General features: G+C 41.0%; 1 protein-coding gene and 1 pseudogene across 2 annotated transcripts in view; one reads left to right on the forward strand and one right to left on the reverse strand.

The window, feature by feature from the left end:
• iqgap2 (IQ motif containing GTPase activating protein 2) overlaps nt 1–26,565 on the reverse strand; it is a 349,836-nt gene that overhangs the window by 300,922 nt on the left and 22,349 nt on the right. The window contains exon 2 of one of the 2 annotated variants that reach the window (XM_072547695.1): nt 9,264–9,363. In XM_072547695.1, the coding sequence (XP_072403796.1) occupies nt 9,264–9,363 (100 nt within the window). Of the gene's footprint in view, nt 1–957; nt 977–9,263; nt 9,364–26,565 lie in introns of those variants that run through there. The other variant, XM_072547705.1, reaches the window with a different exon arrangement.
• On the forward strand, nt 24,962–25,080 carry LOC140453447 (5S ribosomal RNA; annotated as a pseudogene).

The following is a 26,565-nucleotide window of genomic DNA, read 5'->3' on the forward strand; positions in this document are numbered from 1 at the left end:
ATGAAGCAACGTGAAATAGACGAAAAATAAATCACAATTAGGATTTCTTTTAAAAACCAGCTGGAGAGATTAACTTCTTTTAAAAATAAAACACGATGGGAATCCTGTACACTTTGTCAAAGCCCATACAATTGTGTGGTGTACCAGTTATGTTACTGAACTTGGCTTAAAAAATGTGGACCAATAAACTGAAGAATACAAGTTCTTATCATGAAAGTTGCAAAATTTGAAATCAATATTTTTTTTAAAATCTGAAAATAAAAAGCTAGAATCAGTAAAAAGCAGTCACCAAGGTGTTGAATTGACTCAAAAGCTCAAATTGTTCATTAATGTTTTTTAATGAAGGATAAGTTCTGTCCTTACCTGGTTGGTAATATGTGATTTCAGTATCAATGTGGTTGACTTTTAATTATTCTCCAAAAATAACAAACTACTGAGTTAGCAAGAAACCTACATATGTACATGAAATGACAGAATTACCAGTGACAACTGCATTCTGAGAATGAATCAAAAGAAAATGTGTCAAATCAGATCTTTAAAACTCTTATTTAACCACAAGCCTCAAGCACACTGACACTTATTATTGCAGTAGTTTTAATGTTTACTTCTAAAAAGCAACGATCTCAAATTAGTTGGAAAAACAAATCTTTCACTAAAATAACTGAACAATTCAATACTGAAACTCTAGCATAACCAGGTTTTGGAGAACTTAAAATGTGCAAAGGACCTTCTTCAGATGGTGAAGTTTGACAACAGTGGTTAAAGAATTGCACATTCCAAATTGTGTGTGTGTGTGTGTGTGTGTGTCTTAAATGACATTTCAAAATATCAGGTTCATTGGCAGCAACAAGGTGAAGCAACAAATTGCTCGACAGAACAAGTTCAGGTAAATGAAATACAAAACAGGATGATCTTCGACAACGGAGTTTCGACTTGCACACTCGTGACTATGCTTACCACACCAGCAAGTGGCTAACCTCAGCAGGCACCGGACATGTTTGCACAGTTGCCAAGTCAGTTTGGCGCCAATTCTGCAGCTTGCTGCTTTTGTTCAGTTATCAGGTCATTCTCATTCGGATGCATGTAGACACACGCACACGTTGCGTACGAAATGGCTACTGCAATCGACAGTAACCGCGGCTATGAAAAAGTGACCGTTCTTTTTTTGTTATAAATGGTAAAAACTGCATAACGGATATAGCCCAACAGAAAATACGGTACCACAATATTTGTAACTAGAGAAGTATTTATCACTTGAAGGACAAGTGTTATTAATTACAGCTCTGTAATAATTCATTTCTCAATTTCAATTCAATTTTAAAGGGAACAATGATATGGAAAATTGTGTTTGGTGGTTTTAAATCTGGAGACTATGCACCATGCTCTGAATGTATAACAGAACATTCACTGGATCACAGCAGTAGTTTGTGGGTGGCAACAGTTCAAATTTATACAAAGTGCTCATTTCAACATTGTATAAAATTTAAGGAACTTTCTTTATAAGAAAGACTACTTTTTAAGAGTTCCAATAAATCTCAATTTTTTTTAAAGTTCCACGACGTAAGTGGCCAACTTGTATTTTGCACCACATGGAGATCTTGAGTGGTAATGATTTGTTTAGCTAATATACCCACTCTTAGTGCTGCGATCACAAATAAACAATCCTTCGAAGCTAGCCTAAGTACCTTATAAACAACAAAACAAATTGAAATCATAGAATCACACAACCGTTACAGTGCAGGAGTAAGCAATTTGGCTCATCTTGTCTGCACCAGCTGTCTCAAATGAACATTATGGTTTAATTCCATTCCACTGTCTTTTCTTTGCATCGCTACACATTATTTGCATAGAAACAAACAGCCAATGCCCTTCTGAATGTCTCAATTGATTATGCCTCCAATACACTTCCAAGGAGTACATTCTAGCCTCCAAATACTCATTGAGAAAATCATTTCTTATATCACATTCGCTTCTTCTGTAAATTACTTTAAATCTGTGCCCTATCATTCTGAATTGTTTACAGGTGGGGACAATTTCTCCCCATGTGCTCTGTAAAGACCCCTCACGAATTTGAAAACTTCCATCAAGTCAAAACCTACTAATTATATTACCAGCATGCTTTATTGTTTGTGAGGCCCTCTGACAATGTCTCAGTCATGAAAAAATCAAATTGTATAACTGAAGATTATTTAATGATGCACATGCCACAACTAATATACTGGCAGGGAGATTTGCTAGAACAGCTTAGGAGGATTTAAACGAGTAAGGTGGGGGGTGGGACCCAGGGAGATAGTGAGGAAAGAGATCGATCTGAGTCGGGTACAGCTGAGAACAAAAGTGAAGTCAAACAGTCAGAGACAAGGTAGGACTAATAAATTAAACTGCTTTTATTTCAACACAAGGGACCTAACAGGGAAGGCAGATGAACTAAGGGCATGGTTAGGAACGTGGGACTGGGATATCATAGCAATTACGGAAACATGGCTCAGGATGGGCAGGACTGGCAGCGTAATGTTCCAGGATACAAATGCTACAGGAAGGATAGAAAGGGAGGCAAGAGAGGAGGGGGAGTGGCGTTTTTGATAAGGGATAGCATTTCGGCTGTGCTGAGGGAAGATATTCCTGAAAATACATCCAGGGAAGTTACTTGGGTGGAACTGAGAAATAAGAAAGGGATGATCACCTTATTGGGATTGTATTATAGACCCGCCCCCCCCCAATAGTCAGAGGGAAACTGAGAAACAAACTTGCAAGGAGATCTCAGCTATCTGTAAGAATAATAGGATAGGGGATTTTAACTTTCTGCCATAGTGTTAAAGGTTTAGATGGAGAGGAATTTGTTAAGTGTGTACAAGACAATTTTCTGATTCAGTATGTAGATGTACCTACTAGAGAAGGTGCAAAACTAGACCTACTCTTGGGAAATAAGGCAGGGCAGGTGACTGAGGTGTCAGTGGGGGAGCACTTTGGGGCCAGCGACCATAATTCTATTTGTTTTAAAATAGTGATGGAAAAGGATAGACCAGATCGAAAAGTTGAAGTTCTAAATTGCAGAAAGGCCAATTTTGACAGTATTAGGCAAGAACTTTCAAAAGCTGACTGGAGGCAGATGTTCGTAGGTAAAAGGACAGCTGGAAAATGGGAAGCCTTCAGAAATGAGATAACAAGAATCCAGGGAAAGTATATCCCTGTCAGGGTGAAAGGGAAGGCTGGTAGGTATAGAGAATGCTGGATGACGAAAGAAATTGAGGGTTTGGTTAAGAAAAAGAAGGAAGCATATGTCAGGTATAGACAGGAGAGATTGAGTGAATCCTTAGAGTATAAAGAAAGTAGGAGTATACTTAAGAGGGAAATCAGGAGGGCAAAACGGGGACATGAGATAGCTTTGGCAAATAGAATTAAGGAGAATCCAAAGGGTTTTTACAAATAAATTAAGCACAAAAGGGTAACTAGGGAGAGAATAGGGCCCTTCATAGATCAGCAAGTCGGCCTTTGTGTGGAGCCACAGAAAATGGGGGGGGATACTAAATGAATATTTTGCATCAGTATTTACGGTGGAAAAGGATATGGAAGATAGAGACTGTAGGGAAATAGATGGTGACATATTGCAAAATGTCCAGATTACAGAGGAGAAAGTGCTGGATGTCTTGAAACGGTTAAAAGTGGATAAATCCCTAGGACCTGATCAGGTGTACCCCAGAACTCTGTGGGAAGCTAGAGAAGTGATTGCTAGGCCTCTTGCTGAGATATTTGTATCCTCGATAGTCACAGGTGAGGTGCCGGAAGACTCTAGGTTGGCAAACGTGGTGCCACTGTTTAAGAAGGGCGGTAAAGACAAGCCAGGGAACTATTGGCCGGTGAGCCTGAGTTCAGTGGTGGACAAGTTGTTGGGGGGAATCCTGAGGGACAGGATGTACATGTATTTGGAAAGGCAAGGAATGATTCGGGATAGTCAACATGGCTTTGTGCATGGGAAATCATGTCTCACAAACTTGATTGAGTTTTTTTGAAGAAGTAACAAAGAAGATTGATGAGGGCAGAGCAGTAGATGTGATCTATATGGACTTCAGTAAGGCATTCAACAAGGTTCCCCATGGGAGACTGATTAGCAAGGTTAGATCTCATGGAATACAGGGAGAACTAGCCATTTGGATACAGAACTGGCTCAAAAGATAGAAGACAGAGGGTGGTGGTGGAGGGTTGTTTTTCAGACTGGAGGCCTGTGACCAGTGGAGTGCCACAAGGATCGGTGCTGGGTCCTCTATTTTTTGTCATTTACATAAATGATTTGGATGTGAGCATAAGAGGTACAGTTAGTAAGTTTGCAGATGACACCAAAACTGGAGGTGTAGTGGACAGCGAAGAGGCTTACCTCAGATTACAACAGGATCTTGACCAGATGGGCCAATGGGCTGAGAAGTGGCAGATGGAGTTTAATTCAGATAAATGCGAGGTGCTGCATTTTGGGAAAGCAAATCTTAGCAGGGCTCATACATTTAAATGGTAAGGTCCTAGGGAATGTTGCCGAACAAAAAGAGACCTTGGAGTGCAGGTTCATAGTTCCTTGAAAGTGGAGTCGCAGGTAGATAGGATAGTGAAGGCGGCATTTGGTATGCTTCTCTTTATTGGTCAGGGTATTGAGTACAGGAGTTGGAAGGTCATGTTGTGGCTGTACAGGTCATTGGTTAGGCCACTGTTGGAATATTGCATGCAATTCTGGTCTCCTTCCTATCGGAAAGATGTTGGGAAACTTGAAAGGGTTCAGAAAAGATTTACAAGGATGTTGCCAGGGTTGGAGGATCTGAGCTACAGGGAGAGGCTGAACAGGCTGGGGCTGTTTTCGCTGGAGCATCGGAGGCTGAGGGGTAACCTTATAGAGGTATACTAAATTGAGAGAAAAAGCATGGCTGGAAACATTTTAAAAGCTTTATATAGCCCTTATCTAAGAGCTAGCGATATATTTGAAGATACAAGCTAAGCAAAACTAGGGCAATTCAAACAACAGAATAAGTGGGGACATTGAATTTAACTATTGAAGTTAAGGCTAAAGATAAGTAACTAGGTATGAACATTATTTATAGCATGGAGCAGGTGGTAGCAATTGAGAGAAAAAGCATGGCTGGAAACATTTTAAAAGCTTTATATAGCCCTTATCTAATGAAAAATTAGATAAATATTAGCCATAACCAACTAAAAATGCTGAGAATAGTTACAAAAGATTTCAACGCAAGGTGGATACATCCTTTCAAGCTGCTTATGCAATGACATATTACAGCATCTCAAAGACATTACCATGACTGTGAAGGCAGCTTCCCTTAGACTTCTAGATCATATAGTATGGAAACAGATCTTTCAATCCAACTCGTCTACACTAACCAAATATCCTAAATTGACCAATTGCCAGCAGTTGACCCATATTGGTCTAAACCTATCCTATACACATACCCATCCTAATAAAATGTTGTAATTGGATCAGCCTCCACCACCACCACCGCTGACAACTTGTTCTATACAAGCACCACCCTCTGTGTGAAAAAGCTGTCCCTTGAGTACCTTTTATATCTTTCCCCTCTCATTTTAAACCTCTACCCTCTTGATTTGGACTCCCTTCCCATGGAAAGAGAACCCTTGACTATTCACCTTATCCATGCCCCTCTCAATTTTGTAAACTACCCATAAGGTCACCAGTTATCCTCCAATACGCCAAGAAAATGAAGCTCCACATAGCCTAGGAAAGAAGTTGTAGTTTTATTCCAGAACGCATCAAAGGCTACCTGAGCTTTGGACTCTTCAAGCTGCAGATTCTGCATCTGCAAATTCCTTTCCTGCTAAAATGAGATCCCTCACAATCATGATTTAAGTTACTAATGAGCTGTAATGTGAAACTGTGTAAGTGACATAACATTTCTCATGATTAATCTATACTGACAGTTACTGTGGTGGTGGCACAGTGATAATATCACTGAACTAGCAATTCAGAGGCCCAGGCTCATGCTCTCATAGGTTAAAACCTCATCACAACAGCTGTTGAAATTTAAATTCAATTAAGAAACCTGGAATTGAAGCTAATCTCCCTAATGATGGTCATCAGGAAAACCCTTGGGAAAAATCCACTGTCCTTGCCCAGACACACAGCCATGTGAATGTCTCTTAACTGCCTCTAACAAGGCATTCAGTTTGGTATGGGTCATTGATGTCTCCAAGAAAGAATAAAGAAACCAAACACAACCAGCATCCTCATGCCTCTTGATTGCGTAAAGGAACATTGCTACAGCTAGGTGCATTTCATTTATTTTCATAGCAGAGAGCAAAGTAATACAATAGGAGAGCACATAGTATTTTGGACAATGTCTTTTTTTACTAACTTGATTAAATGGTGCATGTCAAAAACAGATTGATAACAAAGCATGTTGCTGCCCCCTCTCCCAATGCTTCAATATCTCATTTCAGAAAATGCATACTCAGACTACTTTCAAGCAGGTCACTATATTGTTATGAGATACGTTTAACTTTAATTTTTATTTTTCTTAGCCATAGGAGTGCAGAAGGCAACTGCAGCTTCTCTGTTGCTACCGCAGCTCAGGTTAGTAAACTCCACACAGACGGCAAATTACCAACATGGCTGGAAAATTGGTCAAGTGACACATTTCATCCCAGCTGAAACAGCTAGGAGATACGAATAACAACGTTAGACTGCCCTGTATCAGTAAAAGCCTGCACTTTTTAAAATTTGTATACTGAGAAGTTTCTTTTCAGAAATAAAAAAAAAGTAGCATGGAATCAACATAACAAGCCACACTTTGCGATGGAATCAGCACTGTGGCTCAACAAAGCATCATATGAGCTACCTATGAATCAGTACTCTTTCCAAAAGGCCTGATAAATTGTATCTTGGTTACAGATTTCCACCGTAACTACAAATACATCCAGGTTTGCAACATGAGTTAATCAACTCCTCTGGAATATTAGTATTGCTTTGAGGAGGGTAAAACTTTGTAATTTAAAATATTGAGCAATATGCATATTGCTGACAAAATGTCTTTTTTTACAAAGCCTTTTTCAGTAATACTCAAATTCAGTATTAAGAAATGAAAACATGTGAAGCGGTAAATTTTTGTTAATTTTCTCCCTGACCTATTCAAGATGATGCTCTTGATTTTATGATACGAATAGTAGTGGAACTGTCAGAATTCAACATGAAATAATAACTCACATGGTGTCTGGCAATGTGCAATTAAACATGGGAATCCAGAAGTTGCTGGCTAAGTTTAACAATATGCCATCAAGAGACTTGGCGTTGAAAAAAAATGCAAGAGAATGAAGTTGTATTCAAAAAGGTTGGTGCTGAAAAAGTACAGCAGGTCAGGCAGCAACCCAAGAGCAGGAGAGTGGGTGGCACAGTGGTTAGCACTGCTGCCTCACAGCATCAGGGACCCGGATTCAATTCCTGCCTTGGGCAACTGTCTGTGTGGAGTTTGCAGATTCTCCCTGTGTCTGCGTGGGCTTCCTTTGGGTGCTCCGGTTTCCTCCCACAGTCTAAAGATGTGCAGGTTAGGTGAATTGGCCATGCCAAATTGCCCGTAGTGTTAGGAGCATTAGTCAGGGGTAAATGTAGGGGAATGAGTCAGGGTGGGTTGCTCTTTGGGGGGGGGGGTCAGTGTGGACTTGTTGGGCCGAAGGGCCCGTTTCCAAACGGTGGGTAAATGTAATCATTTCAGGCATAAGCCCTTCATCAGGAATGTTATGCTTGAAACGTCAACTCTCCTGCTCCTCAGATGCTGCCTGACCTGTAGTGCTTTTCCAGCACCACCCTTTTCGATTCTGACTCTTCAGCATCGGCAGTCCTCACTTTCTCCTATGAATTTGTATTACTTATCAACTAGGTATTCACTAAGATGCCAGGACAAGTTAGGGTGCTCACTTTCAAGTCTAAATTAATTCTTAAAATAGTGTGACAACTCATTTACAGCCAAACCACTTTTCTGCCACTGAAAATAAATTTTACAAATGTGGGTCCAATTCCTTCGAATTTTAATTATTGGCAGGGATTTCTTTCAACATTTAAACATGAAGATGCTTAATTTTTATCTTACTTGCCTGTTCCTGTATTTCTGTCCCTTTGAAACCTGATTTTGTTATGAATTAAATATTCTAATTTACATTTCTTGGTTTTGACTTTGCCTGCATCAAGAGTGATTCATCAATCTGATTAATTGAAAAGACATTCTGTAGCTTAGCCTCTTTATACAAGCCACAGAGTCCCTATAGGGTCAGGCAGCTGATGACGGTAACTTTCCATTAAAATGATAGGGAAGTCTGTGTGAGCTACTTTCCCATAATGGTACATTCCATTCTTTCAGCAACGGCTAGGTCCTTCTTTGACTGTTGGCCTGCAGTTCCATGGCTCAACATTTCCTATATTAGATAAAAGTGACTATACGTCAAGTAAGATCTGCTGCAAAGCACTTTGGAAAAGTCTGGAGGTCTTTACAATGGTACTATTAAGATGCAAACTGTTCTTTCTCCATTAATTTAATCCACAGTTCAGTTACTCATGTATGATCCTAAGATTGGGTATTAGTAAGCTATTCTATTGTGGCTGAATGGAAGTTTGTTCATCACCATTTCAGTACTATAAAACTAATTAAACTTTATCTACTGTTGCTGCAATTTAAGTACAGTCCAGATTTTTGTGGTCTGCAAGAATTAAAGTTGCTTGTAATATTTTTAATACTGCATCATGTGCAAAAGATGTGTGGAGTACACAGCATAAATGTGATAACTATTTTGCTTCATGAAAGATTCCAGTGAAATGAATGAATAATTAGATGCTTTTTGGTGGACATTGTCAAGATAGTAGAAGAATTTTCTAATTCTCTGAGCAAATTCATCACTTTTTTTTACATCAACTTACACTTTTACATGAGGTACACCTCAACTCCAGCGGAACCTCACAAGAATGTAAGCCATTGGATACTGCAGCATCAGATGAGATGATACACATATTGCACATTGGGAAACTGACCAAAACGACGATGATGCTGCAAGCAAAATCAAGCTGATGCATCAGGGACCTTGATTTTCCCTTTGTAAGCAAGGGTCTTAACTTTAATGCCAACCCGTGCTCAACATATCCCACATTCCTGGAAAAAAATGCGAGACTGATTTCTCATTCAAAAGGAAACACTTTGCCAATGTTTATGATCACTTCCATCACAAATTCTATTTCACATGATTAAACAGAGTACTTGGATTATGCTTACCGTTTGGCTTCCTCTAGGTGGCATAGATACTCATAGGCAATGTTCTGATGTCTCCTTTCATCCATTTCCTCCGCAGAGAGTCTTTCATCATCCACAATAGCTACAAAAGAGAAACACACGTGGTTATTATGTAACTGAAAGAAGAACTGGAGTATTACTACCAATAATACAAGAAACTAAGCATGTAGGTTTGGGGCCCTTCTAGCCTGTTGTCATTCAATATCATATTGGCTTATCTTCCACCTCAAATCCACATTCATGCCCGCTTCCTACATTTGCAGAGATATGAATTCTATTGTCCTTATTCAATAACAGAGCAGCCACAACCTGCTGGAGTAGAAAAATAATTTTAAAAATTGACAACTTTGCCACTCCTAATGATTGGCTCCATATTACAAAACTATGCTCATGTTCTACACTTTCTAACCAGGATGAATGACCTCTCGGTATCTACCCTGTAAAGATCCTGAAGGATCTTGCATAAGGTTTCCTCTCATTCTTAAAATACCATAAAATATAGGCACAATTGAGCTCATAAATGGTAGATCCTCTCATTCCAGGAACAAATCTAGTGAGTCAATGTTGCATCATCTCCACTACAAATATATCCTTCTTTAAATATATGGAGACATGTGCAGTGTACAATATTTGGGTGTGGTTTCACCAAAGCTATGGTGAATTGTCACAGAACTTCGTAATTCCTGCGCTGCAATCCCCATGCTGGATAGACCAGGTCATTTCCTTCTCTGATTGCTTACCATTATGCACAAGCTAATTTTGTGTGCCTTGTACAATAATACCCACATTTCTCTGCACATTAACGTTCATGCGTCTTGCATCTTTTAAAGGCATTGTGCAAGTCAGTTCTTACTATTGAAGTGAATAATCAAAATTCTCCACATAAAAAACGTTCTATTTTCCATCGTGTTGCTCATTGATGCAACCTGAACATTTCTTTTTGCAGCTTGATTGCATCCTTAACTCCCCACCTAGCTTTCTATTGCCAACATATTATTCTCAGTTTCTTCAGCTAAGTCATTAAATATAGATAGTAAGTAGCCTAGATTCCAGCATCAATCCTCATAATACTCCACTCCAGCCTGCCAAATTGAAAAGACCTTTCATTCCTGGTTTCTACATCCTGTTAACCAATTCTTTATCTAAGTTAATATATTATCTCCAACTCTATATGAGCTTTCAACCTGCATGTTAGCCAACTGGGAGATATTTTACCAAAATAAAGAGAAAATAGTACAGTACAAGCCCTTCAGCCCTCGATGTTGTGCTGATCTTTTATCTGACTCTAAGATCAAACTAACCTAAATACCCTACATTTTACTATCATCCATATGCCTATCCAAGAGTCACTTAAATGCCCCCTAATGTATCTGATTCTACTACCACACGTTGGCAGTGCATTCCATGCACTCACCATTCCCTGCGTAAAAATCCCTACCTCAAATATCTCCCCAAACCTTCCACCAATCACCTTAAAATAGCATCCTCTCGTGATAGCCATTTCCACCCTGGGAAAAAGTGGATAAGTTCATAGAATAGAAATTCATAGAATCGCTACAGTATGAAAACAAGCCATTTGGCCCAACAAGTCCACACAGACTCTCTGAAGAGTATCCCATCCAGACCCATTCCCTTACCCTATTACTTTACATTTCTCCTGACTCATGCACTTAACCTACACATTCCAGATCACTATGGGCAATTTAGCATGGCCAATTCACCTAGCCTGCATATCTTTGGACTGTGGGAGGAAAGTGGAGCACCCGGAGGAAATCCACGCAGACACAGGGAGAATGTACAAACTCCACACAGACAGTTGCCTGAGGTTGGAAGCAAACCCTGGCACTGTGAGGCAGCAGTGCTAACGACCGAGCCACTGTGCAGTCTCTGGCTATCCACTCTATGCCTCTCATCATCCTGCACACTTCAATCAAGTCACCTTTCATCCTTCTTTTCTCACTGGAGTGAAGTCCTAGCTCCTTCAACCTTTCATCATAAGACATACCCTCCAGTCCAGGCAGCATCCTGGTAAATCTCCTCTACATCCTCTCTAAAGCTTCCACATCCTTTCTATAATGACCAGGACGGAGGCGGTATTCATTAGAGAGAAGGTGGTTGAGAGGTGACTTAACTGGGACATATAAGATAATCAGAGGGTTAGATAGGGTGGACAGTGAGAGCCTTTTTCCAAGTATGGTGATGGCTACAAGGCGACATAGCTTTAAGTTGAGGGGTGATAGATAGAAGACAAAATGTCAGAGGTAGTTTCTTTACTCAGAGTAGTAGGGGCATGGAATGCCCTGCCTGCATCAGCAGTAGTCTCACCAACTTTAAAAGGTATTAAATGGTCCTTGGATAAATATATGAATGAAAATGAATTAGTGTAGGATAGCCTTCAGATTGTTGCACTGACCTGTGGAACCATCGAGGACTGAAGGGCCCGTACTGTGCTGTACTATTCTATGCTCTATATTCTATGAAAACAATATTCCAAGTATGGTCTAATGAGGACTTTATAGAGCTGCAGCATAACCTCACGGCTCTTAAACCCTGCTAATGAAAGCCAAAACACCAAATGCATTCTTAACAATCCTATCAACTTGAGTGGCAACTTTAAGGGATTTATAGACATGGACCCCAAGATCCCTCTGTTCCTCCACATTGCCAAGAATCCTGCCATTAACCTGTAATCTGCATTCAAATGAGACCTTCCAAAGTGAATCACTTCACATTTTTCCAGTTTGAATGCCACCTGCCACTTCTCAGCCTAGCTCTGTATCCTGTCAATGTCCTGTTCCAACCTACAACAGCCCTCCACACTAACCACAACTCCACCAACCTTCATGTCATTAGCAAACTTATTAATCCATCCTTTCACTTCTTCATCCAAGTCATTTGTAAAAATCACAGAGCAGAGGTCCCGTAACAGATCCCTGCAGAACACCACTGGTCACCAATCTCCAGGCCGAATAATTTCCATCTACTACTATATCCAGACAGCCAAATTTCCCTGTATCGCATGCCTCCTTACTTTCTGAATGTGCCTACCATGGGGAACCTTATCAAATGCTTTGCTAAAATTCATATACACCACATCCACCGCGCTGCCTTCATCAATGTGATTTGTCACTTCCTCGAAGAATTCAATAAAGCTTTGTGAGGCATGACCTGCCCCTCAAAGTCATGCTGACTATCTCTAATCAAGTTATGCTTTTTCAAATAATCAGAAATCCTGTCTCAGAATCCTCTCCAATAATTTGCCCAATGACATAAGGCTGAGTGGTCTGCAATTCCCAGGGTAATCCCTATTCCCTTCCTTGAACAAGGGAATAACATTTGCCAGCCTCCAATCATCTGGGCCTAGTCTAGTGGACAGTAAGGACACAAAGATAATCACCAAAGATACAGCAATATCTTCCCTCGCTTCCCATAGTAACCTTGGGTGTAAATAGTCTGGCCCAAGGAACTTATCCTATCCTCTGTTTTTCAAAATTTCCAGCACATCCTCCTTGTTAACAACAACTTGTTCCACACTGTGATCAGAAACACCAAGGTGCCTCTCAGTAGTGAATACTGATGCAAAGTATTCATTAAGGACATTACCTACTTCCTCCAACTCCAGGCACAAGTTCCCTCCACTATCCCTAATCAACGCTACCCTCATTCTAGCCATCCTCTTTTTCCACACCGAAAGATTGAATGCCTTGGGGTTTTCCTTAATCCTACCCACTAAGGCTTTTGAATGCCCCTTTGTAGCTCTCCTAAATCCATTTTTCAGTTCCTTCCTGGTTACCTTGTCACCCTCTACAGCCCTGTCTGATCCTTGCTTCCTCAATTGTAAGCAAGCTTCCTTCTTCCTCTTGATTAGATGTGCCACATCTCATCATAGAATCATAGAATCCCTACAGTGTGGAAATAGCACATTCAGCTCAACAAGTCCATACTAACCCTCCGAACAGCATCTCACCCGGGATCATTGGGAAAGCATTTTGGTGTATCCTGCTCCTATTACGTTACAATTTTAGATTGCCCAATTTACTAACCTGCAAATCTTTGGGCTGTGGGAGGAAGCCAGAGCACCCAGAGGAAACCCACACAGAAACAGGGAGATGTGCGAACTCCACACAAACAGTCACCCAAGGCAGGCATCGAACCTGACTCCCTGGCGCTGTGAGGCAGCAATGCTAACCACTGAGCCAGCATGCCATCATCCAAAGTTCCTTCACTTACCATCCCTTCCTTGTCTCAGTTGGACAAACTTATCCATCACTCACAGCAAGTGCTCCCTAAATAAATTCTACATTTCTGTCATGCATTTCCCCAAGAATATCTGCTCCCAATTTATACTCCGTAGTTCCTGCCTTGTAGCTTTGCAATTTCCCCCTTGCACAATTAAATATTTTCCCATACCTATGCTCCCATGTCTCTCCATGACTATAGTAAAGGTCAGGTAGTTGTGATCACTAACACCAAAATGCTTTCCCAAAGATCTGACACCTGCCAAGCACCAAATCTAATATGGCCTCCCCTCTAGTCAGCCTATCTACATGTTGAGTCAGGAATCCTTCCGGGACACACCTGACAAAATCTGCTCCATCCAAATTATTTGCACTAAGGAGGTTCCAATCAATATTAGGGAAGTTGAAGTCACCCATGATAAAAACCCGGTTACTTCTGCACCTTTCCAAAATCTGCCTCCCTATCTACTCCTCTATGTCTCTGTTGCGGTGGGGAGGGGAATCTGTAGGCTCGTAAAGCTGGGGACATCCAACAACCATTTCTGCCCCTGTGATAGCCAAGTCACCATAATGGCCCCAACAATCATAGCTCTAAGTTCATCATTCTGATTCCTGACACTTATTGTGATAAAATAGACACACTTCAACCCCTCACACTGACTGCAACTTTGCCCTATTGACTCTGTGCATGCTGTATCTGTCTGTTCACCAGCTACCTCATCCTCTGATCCATAGCTCTGGTTCCCATCTCCCTGCCAAACAAGTTTAAATCCTCCCAAAGATCTCGAGCAAACCTCCTATCAAGGATATTGGTACTCCTCCAGTTCAGGTGCAACCTGTCCTCCCTGTATAGGTCCCTAGAGGGTATCCCAAAGATCTACACATCCGAAGCCCTCCTTCTGACACCAGCTGTGCAGCCACGTGTTCAGCTGCACTTGCTCTCTGTTCCTAGCCTCACTAGCCCATGGCACCGGTAGCAAGGCTGAGATTACTACTCTGCTCCATTTCAGCAGCAGGAGTAGTCGAGAAAGCGCGAGCCAGGGGCAACCAGGAAAGTAAATTTGAATATTAAATACTTACCTCGTGAATCAGAGGAGAGAAGGCTGAACAGAAGCGGGAGTGAACTTGGGGACTGCTGGGTAAGTGAACTAATATATTCGGACAGTGTCATGAATGAGAGTGGTCAGAGAAGTCTGGCTGTCAGTTCTGAAATTTTTTAATATCAAGGTAGAGTATTTAGTGTGTTGGGTCGTGGCACATCCTTGTCACGTTGTTTGTTTGCCAGGCATCTGTGGACCACTGATTCATGACAGCACATAAACCCTCAGCCACGCTCAGACAACAACTCATCTGAATAATACACCCTCTACTCATCACGTGTAGGACAAACATGATGTTAAAGATTCCATGCAAAGACTGCACAAAACAGAGTATAGGACAAACAGGCAGACAACTGGTGATGTGCATTCATGAACACCAACTTGTCACTAAATATAACGACCAACTGACCCTTGTAGCTAAACATACAGACAACAAGGACCGCAAATTCATCTGGGACAACACAACAATAATAAGACAAGCCAAACAGAGGACAGACAGAGAACTTCTCGAAGCATGGCACTCATCCACAGACTTCATCAATAAGCATTGACCTAGATCCAATATACCGGCCACTGTAATGAACAACCAGAACTGGCAACCGGAAGCAGTGGGAATGAAACCAAGTAAGTTCCAACTGACACTGTATAGCAGCGCTTCACAGCACTGAGGATTCACCTAGAAAAGGGACAAAATGTCTGCAAACTAATTTCCCAGCTTGGTGAACATACACAGGATAACTGCAACCAGCACCCGAGCTACAAACCTTTACACAAATCTTGAACTTCCACCAATCTTGAAGGCAGCACTCCTAACCATTACCACACATTATGGAAATGTTGTTCTTCAACTGTAACTCCAATTCAAAACCTTAAATCCTCAAACCTGTCTTCCAGTTCTTAGCGCCACAAGCTTTCCTTACTTACTTCAGTCCGTCGTAATCTTGAACACTTGTATCAAATCTTCCCTCAACCTCCTTTACCCAATGTCATCTTGGACCTAAAATCAATTCATCCCTGGAATCACTCTGGTAAATCTCTTCTCTCACATCTTTCCAAAGACAGACAAAATAGGTGGTGGTAAAAAACAGACACCATATTCCAGTTGAGACCCAACCATAGCTTCCGAAGAACCTTCTGCTTTTGTACTCATAGTCTCTATTTATGAAGCTCAAGATCACATACACTTTGTTTCGTCTTAACTTTCCCTGTCACTTTCAGAAACGTATGCACCCTCCTCTTGCCACCACATCCCCGAATGTCTGAATACGCGTCATAATTTTGAAAAATATCCATCATATAAATTAGTTTGTAAACTTTTGGATGAGAGGTCGTCAACAAGACAATTTTCGCGAAGAATTTCAAAGGGCAAAGACATAGCACCTGAAAAGTTTAACTTTGTCTTCCAAGGTCAAAGAAGCAGTGAGGAACTGGTTTTGTCATCATCCATGTTTATGAATGTATTATATACAAAACATAATTTAAAATGACTTCCCAAAAGAGAGGTGGATAAATTAAAAGAGATCTAAAAAAGTGACAAACATGATCTTTTAAGTAAATCTGTTGGGATTCGGGGGAAGAGATGTGTGCAGATCTTTATGTGTTACATGCAGCAGGCCATGATATTTTGTGTTAATGCGTGTTTAAGAAAGGAGGAATAAAGTTTGTCTTTGAGTGGAGGAGTCATGGATAAGAACAGTCAAAGCGGTCATCCAATCTACTGCTGTCCAATGTCATGTTCCTGGTATCACACTGCTCTCAGCATTATAGGCATGAAACACAAAACCTTCATTTTAAAGTGTCCACAGAATGTAACCGAAAATATTCACTTTGGAGGGTCTTTTATACAATTATTTAAACATTATGCGCACACAGTTAGTCAACCTCAGCTGAGGCTGCGTTGCCACCTCCAGATTATCATCCAGTTAATCTTGCTGGAAACAGAATGACAGGATACTGAAGTTCAATAGGCAGAGATAGAGTGCTACATATTGCCAACTTAAAATTAAAGGAGAAATGGTATCCCAAAGATCTGCCATTATCTGGCCAATTCTATCCCAGCCTTTAGGAATAATTGGGAGAAAAATTTCAAGAGTCTTCAATCACATGTATGGGACACAGCTGTAAGTACAATGATTGACTGTAAATTTCATTACAAAATGAAAGATAGAGATTCAAAAGTTAGTTTAAAGAAAACCAGTTATTTATTCATCAATGTTTTATCTATTACATTCTGTGCCTGTAAAGGAGATGGTGGTTTCCAGATTCTTGGCTGAGGCTGTCACTGCAACATTCCCCTTTTCCACCTTCTGTGAAGCATCACCACTCCCTCATCCCATGGCGCACTACTAGAAATAATTGTTAACATACTACCATTCAACAATCAAACACAAGGAGCACAGCATGATACAATTTCTTTAGTTCTCTTTTTCTAGAAAGCCAACAAGTGTGGGGAATTAATGGCACAAGTCAGTTTTCTATTGTTCCATAGATGTAGGAGTCTCATTTGTCTGTGTTACATATTCCAATAATTACCTGCATAATCTTTACTCAGTTCCAGCATGTTCACCTATGTAAAAGTTTCAAGCACACCTCCAGGTCACAGGCCAACACTTCAGTACAATATTGAGGGGAAGAGCTAAATTTCAGAGGCTCTTCCTTTCAGACTACACTTGAATATTTATGTCAATCCTCCAGTAGCTGCAGTGCATTTTGAACTCCAGACTCCCCCAAACCTCTGGATTACTAATCCAGTAATTTAATCACAATGCTGCCTGCACCCATATAGTATTTATAGACAAGTTGACGCAGAACTCAATATAATTTGATTGGTTCTAAACTATTACTTTCACAGGATTGATATAAAAAAAGTTTGACACTTCATATCCTCTTCAATTCCATCCTACCCAGGTTAAATCAGACAATTACAATGACAGCTTTCCATTTAACTCTATATCATCTCAAACACATCCATTTCACGACTGTATCAGTAAAATGTTAAAAATGGACCGTGTGCATGAGATGACACAGGTAATTTGATACTCTGCTTTGTCGTCGTCAAGTTAGATCAATTACAAGCTTCCTCACAAACTCTCAGCTTTCTCAGTTTAATAACATTGCATTCAACACTGGGGTTGATTGGAATGACTGTTGTTGTGGAAAGTGCCTCAGCTGTATCACTATAAATAATATACTATAGTCAACCATGTTAGAGACAGTGGGCATCAAATCTTTGTTTAATTTTGTGAACGCGATATTTCAAATCGATTGCTCTATGTATGACAATGATTTTGTTGAGCTTTACATTGCTATGTATTCACTAGCCAATGTGGTTAAAATACTGGATTTGTAAATTAGATGCCTCAACTAATCACAGAAGACAGGAGTTCCATTCTCACCATGACAGCTCAAGAACTTAAGTTCAGTTAATTAAATAAATTGGAAACAAAAACAATCTTTCAGTTTTGTCAAACTATTAAAAGTCACCATAATCCTACCTGATCATATGGCAGCTCTTTCATTAGAAAGAGAGAGGTGATGATGGTCACTATGCCTCAGAAAGGGAAGAGGCTGAGAGAGATAGTCCTTCATGATAACCTCAATTGGTGCAAGAATTGATCACACTGCATTACAAACCAGCCATCCATACTAACCGACCATTACAAATATTTGGACAATAATCAACCAGCCACAATTAATTCGATTGACCTTGAAACTTCTCACACTGGTGATGTTGGCCAAAAGTAAAAGAGCTGACTCACTGAGGTCACAGACATGAAACTCTACTGTAAGTAACTCACTCCCTGACTCTAAATCCTGTCCACCATCTACAGAAGGTAGCACGCAGGAGTGTGATGAAATCCTCCTAGTTTGAAACCATCCAGAAAATAATTGTACCCAACTGCCACCTGTCTTGTACCAATGTACAATAGTAACAATGTATAACATACACAAGGTGCTCTGCAGCAATTCAGCTAGCCTCTTGACAGCACCTTTAAAATCTGGATTCTCCTACCTCGTAGGAGAGAGATGTGATGATGCGGTGGCTTTAAGAGGTTATTTTGTCCTGGAGTGTTTTTTTTGAAAGAAAGAATTGGAACAATAGAGGCAGTCTGGCTGGGTGTGGCTAGCTCTCAGACCAGGCTTTTGAGATTTTTTTTTAAAACAGTTTTTAGCTTTAGCTTTAAGCTGTTGTGGGTTTGAAGTAGAAGCTCTCTCTTCCCCCTCTCAGTCCCAGCTGGAAGCTGGGTTACCTGTGAGACAAATCTACTTTTTCTGAATTTACCTTCTTGCTAAAGGGGTGTCTATGGAATGTTGCTATATTGGAAGTTAATTAGTAATGGTTACTGTATCTATTATTCAGTTAAGTTATCCAATAGAGTTAAGGTATTCTAAATTCCTCTTTTCGTTGGCTGTATTTTAACTATAGCGTTTAAATAAATTGGTGTTTTGCTTAATATCGAATAGTTTGACTAGTTGCATTGCATTTGGAACATGGCGCATCACATTTGCCTTTAAAGAAAGATAATGTGAGGGTCCAGGCTACATTCTTAAAATATTTCGAGGGGTTCTGGTCTGGACCATAACAGGGGAAGTAGATGCATGCTAACACCATCACCAGCAAGTTCCTCTCTAAGCTGAATTCTGATTGAGGACCCATAATTCCATTGCTTCATGTCTGCTGAATCAGATTCTTGCATATTTCTTCTTAACAACATTATGGGTGTATGTACAGCACATGGATTGCAGCAGTTCACCACCACCTTTGTAAAAGTTCATTAGAGACGTGCAACAAATGATGACCTAGCTAACGATGCCCACATCCTGTAAAGATGATAAAAATAAAATGATATCTTACAATCAAATGAGCCCAACCGCTTCATTATCATCCTCAGGCATGGTTGTTGATGTTCCATTAGGACAGACTCACTAAAGAATGGCGATCGTGGTAAATACTCAAGTGGGCCCTGGGAGTCCCAGACGTTGACTCTGGATCCCAGTGGCATCAGGTCAAACATGGTTGATCACCATCTCTCCCGTCTCCCTCAGCTGATGAATCATTATTCATCAACATAAAACATAACTTGGAAGAGGTACAGTGTACAGCAAGCACACAATGCATCGTGGATAATTGTGGCTTCAATGTCGATAACAAAAATGTAACTGTGCAGCACCACAAAGGATCAAACTGGCTGCATCGTGAAACATGCAAGTACCAAACTGGACCTGCTGCAGGTACGGAGGGAGCCAAAATGAGAAACACAAAGTTAAAAAAAGGTGGATGCTGGAAATCGGAAACAAAATCAGAAAGTGCTAGAAAGAAACTACATGAGACACCTACATTGATCTCATCCTTAACAATATACCGTAATATTGCTGGAATGTTAACAGCATCCTCCATGTGAAATGAAGGTGCGCTTTCATGCAGAGGGCTTTAAGCATAATGAATGAAGGCAGATCAAGCAGCCCAAAATTGGGTATTCATAATTTTATTCCATCTAATGTCTAAGCTCATAACCCAATATTTCTCTTGCTCAATCGTCAAACAGGGACTCTACCACTGTTGCATGAGTATTGGACAGCATACTCATACCAGTATTGGACACACCTAAAAATGCAGTGCCAAACCGCACCCATGATATATAATGAGGCTGCACTCTACACATCAAACTGAGCAATCCCAAACCAATGGATCAGATCAAAGCGCTGCAATCTTGCTACATCCAGTTACGAAACATTGTGGGCAATCAAGCAACAAACGGGAAAAGGAGGCACTGTGAACACCCTCCCTCTATGTCAATAACTATCACATATTTGCAAAGGCAGAGGCTGAATCATTTACAATCACATTCAATCAGAACTGCTTTAAATGGATGGCTCCCCACAACCACTGAAGTTGGTCTTCAGCCAATTCAAAGTTACTTCGTGGTTTCAAGGCAGGACACAATTTTGGTAAAGAGTTGTTGCTCAGTCTAGAGGCCTGTGACCGGAGGTGTACCACATGGATTGGTGCTGGGTGCACTGTTGTTGGTCATTTACATAAACTATTTGGATGAGAATATAGGAGGTTAGGTTAGTAAGTTTGCGAATGACACCAAAATTGGTGGCATAGCAGACAGTGGAGAAAGTTATCTCAAGGTCCAGTGTGATCTTGATCAACTGGGCCAATGGGCCAAGGAATGGCAGATGGAGCTCAATTTAGATAAATGGGAGAGATTGCATTTTGGTCGGGCATAACTTACAAAGATAATGATAGGACCCTGGCTAATGCTACAGAACAGAGAGATCAAGGGTGCAGATACATAGTTCCTTGAAAGTGGCCACAAAAACAGATAGGATTGTGAAAGCAACATTTGACACACTTGCCTTCATTGATCAGAGCACTGAAAATAGGAGTCAGGAAGTCAATATTGCAGATATACAGGACATTAGTAAGGCCACATTTGGAGTGCTGCATACAGTTCTGGTTGTCCTGACGTAGGAAGGATGTTGTTAAACTGGAAAGAGTGCAAAAAAGACTCGCAAGGATGTTACCTAGATTGGAGGTTTTGAGTTATAAAGGAGAAGGTGGATAGGCTGGTACGTTTTCTCTGGAGTATTGAAGGCTGAGGGGTGACCTACTAGAGGTTTAAGAAATCATGGCGGGGGGGGGGGGGGGGGGGGGGGGTGTGCGGTGGGCATGGATAAGGTGAATAGCCAAGGTCTTTTCCCTAGGGTGGGAGAGTCCAGAACTATAGGGAATAGGTTCAAGGTGAGAGGGAAAAGATTTAAAAGGGACCCAAGGGGCAACGTTTTCACGCAGAGGGTGTTGCACATATGGAACAAGGTGCTAGAAGAAATGACATAGGTGGATACAATTACAGCATTTAAGATGACATATGGACATGTACATGGGTAAGAAAAAGGTTTAAAGGGGTATGGGCCAAATGCAGACAAAATGGGACTAATTTGGTTTAGGAAATCTGGTAGGCATGAATGAGTTGGACCGAAGGGTCTGTTTCTGTGTTGTATGACTCTATATGATATCAAATCACTAAGAGCACTAGACGCGCCAACAGCTAGGAGTCTCATTATAGCAGTAATGCTGAAGACTTGTATACCCAAACTAGCTGCATCTGTAGACAGGTTGTGCCAGTACAGCTATTGCAGCATCTATTCAAATTGGAAAATTGTCCTACTGAGAGAAAAAAAATAATAGGTAAATCTAACCCCTACCAATTCCCACCCATCAGTCTACTGTTCAATCAGCAAAGTCAGACAAGGTGCTGTACCATCAAAAACGATGCTTCACCTGCTATCACTTACTCAACAATCCACAATTCGGGTCCTACCAAAACTACTCAACTCAAAAAGTCACTATATGCTTGGTATAAACAAGGCAAAAAAAAGGACAGCTAAATTCCAGAGGTGAAGTTAACGACAGTGATGCTCATCAAGAATAACTTTCGCATCAAAGAACCAGGTAAAATGTAAATTAGTGAGAACACTCAGCATAGTGGAACAAAAATGTTTGTGGCTATGGGAAACCAGTCGGCTCAGCTAAAGGACATCATTACAGCAGCATTGCAGAGCAGAATCCCAAGACAAAACGGTGCAAAACAAAGACCTTCTGTCACGCAGGTGGTCAGAACTGAGGATTCAAGTACTCAGATCTATTCAGGTTTCAGGAACTATTTTTTCTATAACACCCTCATCCATTCCTCCAACAGGACTAACACTTCCTTGCTCTCATGTCACCTTACCACGCTAAACACACCACCTCACTGCCCAAGCTCCCAAAAACACTGTCAAAAAGGAAAGCAGTTTGCCGTACAACATTCAATTGAGTCTACTGTATTTGCTGTTCACTATGTTGTCTCCTTTACAAAACAGGAGTCTGGGTGACCACTTTGTGGAATCCCTCCACTCTCCGTAAGAATGACCCTGACTTCCCAGTTGCTTGCTGCTTCAATGACCTATTGCAATCTCAGACTAACATTTCAGCCTGAGCTTGCTACAGCGTTCCAAATAAAAAAAAAGGAGAGAGGAACAGCTCCTGACTTTCCACTGAGGCACTTTGCACCCTTCAGAATTAACACTTAGAACATCGAAAAATACAGCACAGTACAGGCCCTTTGGCCCTCGATGTTGCGCCGATCAAAGCCCACCTAACCTACACTAGACCACTATCCTCCATATACCTATCCAATGCCCGTTTAAATGCCCATAAAGAGGGAGAGTCCACCACTGCTACTGGCAGGGCATCCCATAAACTCACGACTCGCTGAGTAAAGAATCTACCCCTAACATCTGTCCTATACCTACCACCCCTTAATTTAAAGCTATGCCCCCTCGTAATAGCTGACTCCATAAGTGGAAAAAGGTTCTCATGGTCAACCCTATCTAAACCCCTAATCATCTTGTACACCTCTATCAAGTCACCCCTAAACCTTCTTTTCTCCAATGAAAACAGCCCCAAGTGCCTCAGCCTTTCCTCATACGATCTTCCTACCAGACCAGGAAACATCCTGGTAAATCTCTTCTGCACCCGTTTCAGTGCCTCCACATCCTTCCTATAGTATGGCGACCAAAACTGCACACAATACTCCAGATGCGGCCGCATCAGAGTCTTATACAACTGCAACATGACCTCAGGACTCCGGAACTCAATTCCTCTACCAATAAAAGCCAGTACGCCATATGCCTTCTTCACCGCACTATTTACCTGGGTGGCAACTTTCAGAGATCTGTGTACATGGACACCAAGATCCCTCTGCTCATCCACACTACCAAGTATCCGACCCTTTAGCCCAGTACCCTATCTTTTTGTTACTCATACCAAAGAGAATCACCTCACACTTACCCACATTGAACTCCATTTGCCACCTTTCTGCCCAGCTCTGCAGCTTATCTATATCCCGCTGTAACCTGCCACATCCTTCCTCACTGTCAACAACTCCACCGACTTTCGTATCATCTGCAAACTTGCTCACCCAACCTTCTAGCCCCTCCTCCAGGTCATTTATAAAAATGACAAACAGCAATGGTGCCAAAACAGATCCTTGCAGAACACTTGGTTCAACAACTTCAGAGGATGACCTTTGTCCTTCATTATAGATTGAAACGTCTCCACCTACCCAACTCTACCATGTCTTGCTTGCTGCTAAGACCAAAGTTAACCTTGGTCTTTTGTTCCGGGCACTCTTACCATCTTTTCCACTCACTCCTCCTCCCCTGTGTCTGGAGCACCATTTTACAGCCCTTTTCAGTTCTAAGATCAGCCATATTAGACATGAAACATTAAGTTTCTCTTTCCACAGGTGCTACCAGACCTCCTGAATTTTGTCAGCATTTTGTGCTTTCCAGATTTCCAACAGATTTAATTTGTTTCTGTCTTACAGTTTTACCATTGAATTAACCTTTTGGTTTCAGATTTTTTTTTACATCTTTTGTCAAAACCTGGAATTCCATGAGGGTGATTGATTGATTTTCTTTGTTAAATAAAAAGAACAGCTTCATTAACCTGAGCGACTGTCTTTAAATGTTGAGAGACTCCTTAACTCCCAAAAGCCTTTGCTCTTCCACTGCACTAAGTTTTGTTCAGAGTATAATTACATTTTATTTTAAAAAAAAAGGATGGATGCAATATTTCAATTACTCAAACTAAATTCCAGCTGCCACTTTTGAATTGTATTTCCCCATCGCACAAAAATTCTTCAGGAGGCCAGAGAGGGAAACAATCTAAAGATCAATAAAGCTTTGCCACCACTCTCCAGGCAAAATCCAAATCATTGACATACACTATGTACAGAATTGGTCCAAAACTGAGTTTTTGAAAACTTCACAATTCCTACCCAATTCTTAATCCAAAGTGATATCTCTCATGTAATTTTTTTCTTCTTCTTCTCTGGTAATTTTACACATAATACCTCGTCAAAAATTCTTCCGAATGTCCACATATGCTAAATCTTCTCCATTTATCATTGGTCTATAAGCTCCTTCAATAATTCTGAAGTATAAGTACTACATTTCTTTTGAAATCTACACTAATGACTTGTCACTAATCCCCTTATCCCATTTTAGGGTGAAATTACCTTTATTTGACAATTCTTAAAAACTTTTCCTTACCACAGATGCTAGCTAAACCAGGCTTCTTCTTGCAGAGGGGTTTCTGTTTATGCTATTAGGGCCAGATCTTCTGGTAGAATAATTGCTTCCAGTTCTCCAGTTTATTTCCCACGCTCTGCACTGCAATATACACTCATTAATCTTTATTGCTTTATTATAAACACCATATCCCCTATCCCCGACCCCCATGAGTTTTTACTGAAACAAAATTCAATGCTGATCAGGTATCATTATGGTCAACTACAGCAATACTAGTCTGAAAACACCGGATCTAGTTTTATCTCGGAAGCTAAGCAGACTCAGGCCTGGTTAGTACTTGGATGGGAGACCGCCTGGGAAAATCAGGTGCAGTAGGCTTTTTCCTGCAAGCAATGGCCGTTCACGTCACCCCTCTGGCACTTGTATTGTGCAACGCAATGGAGCGGCAGGTTATATTTTAGGACTGCACAGTGGCTCAGCGGTTAGCACTGCTGCCTCACAGCACCAGGGTCCCAGGTTCGATTCCAGCCTTGTGTCTGCATGGGTTTCCTCCCACAGTCCAAAGATGTGCAGGTCAGGTGAACTGGCCATGCTAAATTGCCCATAGTGTTAGGTGCATTAGTCAGAGGGAAATGGGTCTGCATGGGTTACTCCTCAGAGGGTTGACGTGGACTTGTTGAGCCGAAGGGCCTGTTTCCACACTGTAGGGAATCAAAAAACTTGATTTTATTCCTCAAATTCATATCCCTCTTGCTAAATTGTTTTTGGCTTTATCATCTATTGACCTCTCCCAATCAGCCGATTACAATTGGTTGTACTTTCCCAACCAAACCCATCCTTGTTTAAATGCAGTCTCCAGTTTTTGATTTTGGCACACTCAAGTGTCTTCCAGCCCCAGCCGACTGACTATGTGGAGTTTGCCCACTCTGCACGTCTACGTGGGTTTCCTCCTACCATCCAAAGATGTGCATGTTAGGTGTATTAGCCATGCTAAATTGCCCCCTAACATCCGAGTGGATTAGCCATGCGAAATCCAGGGCTTACAGCGAGAGGGTAGGGGGTGTGTCTTGGTAGAACTTTCTTCAGAGGAGCAGTGTGGACTTCATGGGCAGAACGACCTGCTTCCATATTGTAGGAATTCTATCCTCTAATGAAACCCATTTCATTAGCTCCCATCTAAAGTTGGAACTTCTTACTGCCACCACACTTCTGACCTTGCACCAATTTTAAACCTCCCTGTTCTTCCCTTTTCTGGGATCATGCTTTTATCGTAATCCCACCAAGTGTATTTATTTTTTCTACATGGAGCTGGAACTTAAAATCTGGGTTACTCCTATTTGAATTTTATTTCCTGTTCTTCAGGTAGTTATTCATCTCAACCCCTCTTTGACACAGTCAATATTTCTCACTGATTTAATGGTTCTCTCAAGTCCATGATCCAAAAGCCATTCCCACATTACAATGTGCCATCATATTTCTACCTCAAGTGCTGAAATTTTGACTGAGTAATGTGAATCGGTAATGCTTCCCCAGAATTTCTTCTTGGAGTCAACACGAGATAATCAAAGCCCTCACTTCTTTCAGGAATGTTACAGAACGGTGGTTATACATTCAGGTTCACTTAGCTTGTTCCACTTTAGACTTCACCATGGGCTGGAATTTACTGCCAGATTATGCAGCGTTGCAAATTTATGGAGATAATATTTTGATTAATCTATCAAGAGCTTTTCTTTTGAAGATGTAACTGGTAGGATAGAGAAGGGGTAAGTCAGTGGGATGCGGTATTTTTGGATTTTCAGGAGGCATTTATAAGGATGTCACACCACATGTCATGACAAGGAAATCAGAGTTCACAAAATTGCA

Source organism: Chiloscyllium punctatum, chromosome 2 (assembly GCF_047496795.1).
Source record: "Chiloscyllium punctatum isolate Juve2018m chromosome 2, sChiPun1.3, whole genome shotgun sequence".
Taxonomy (NCBI): domain Eukaryota; kingdom Metazoa; phylum Chordata; class Chondrichthyes; order Orectolobiformes; family Hemiscylliidae; genus Chiloscyllium; species Chiloscyllium punctatum.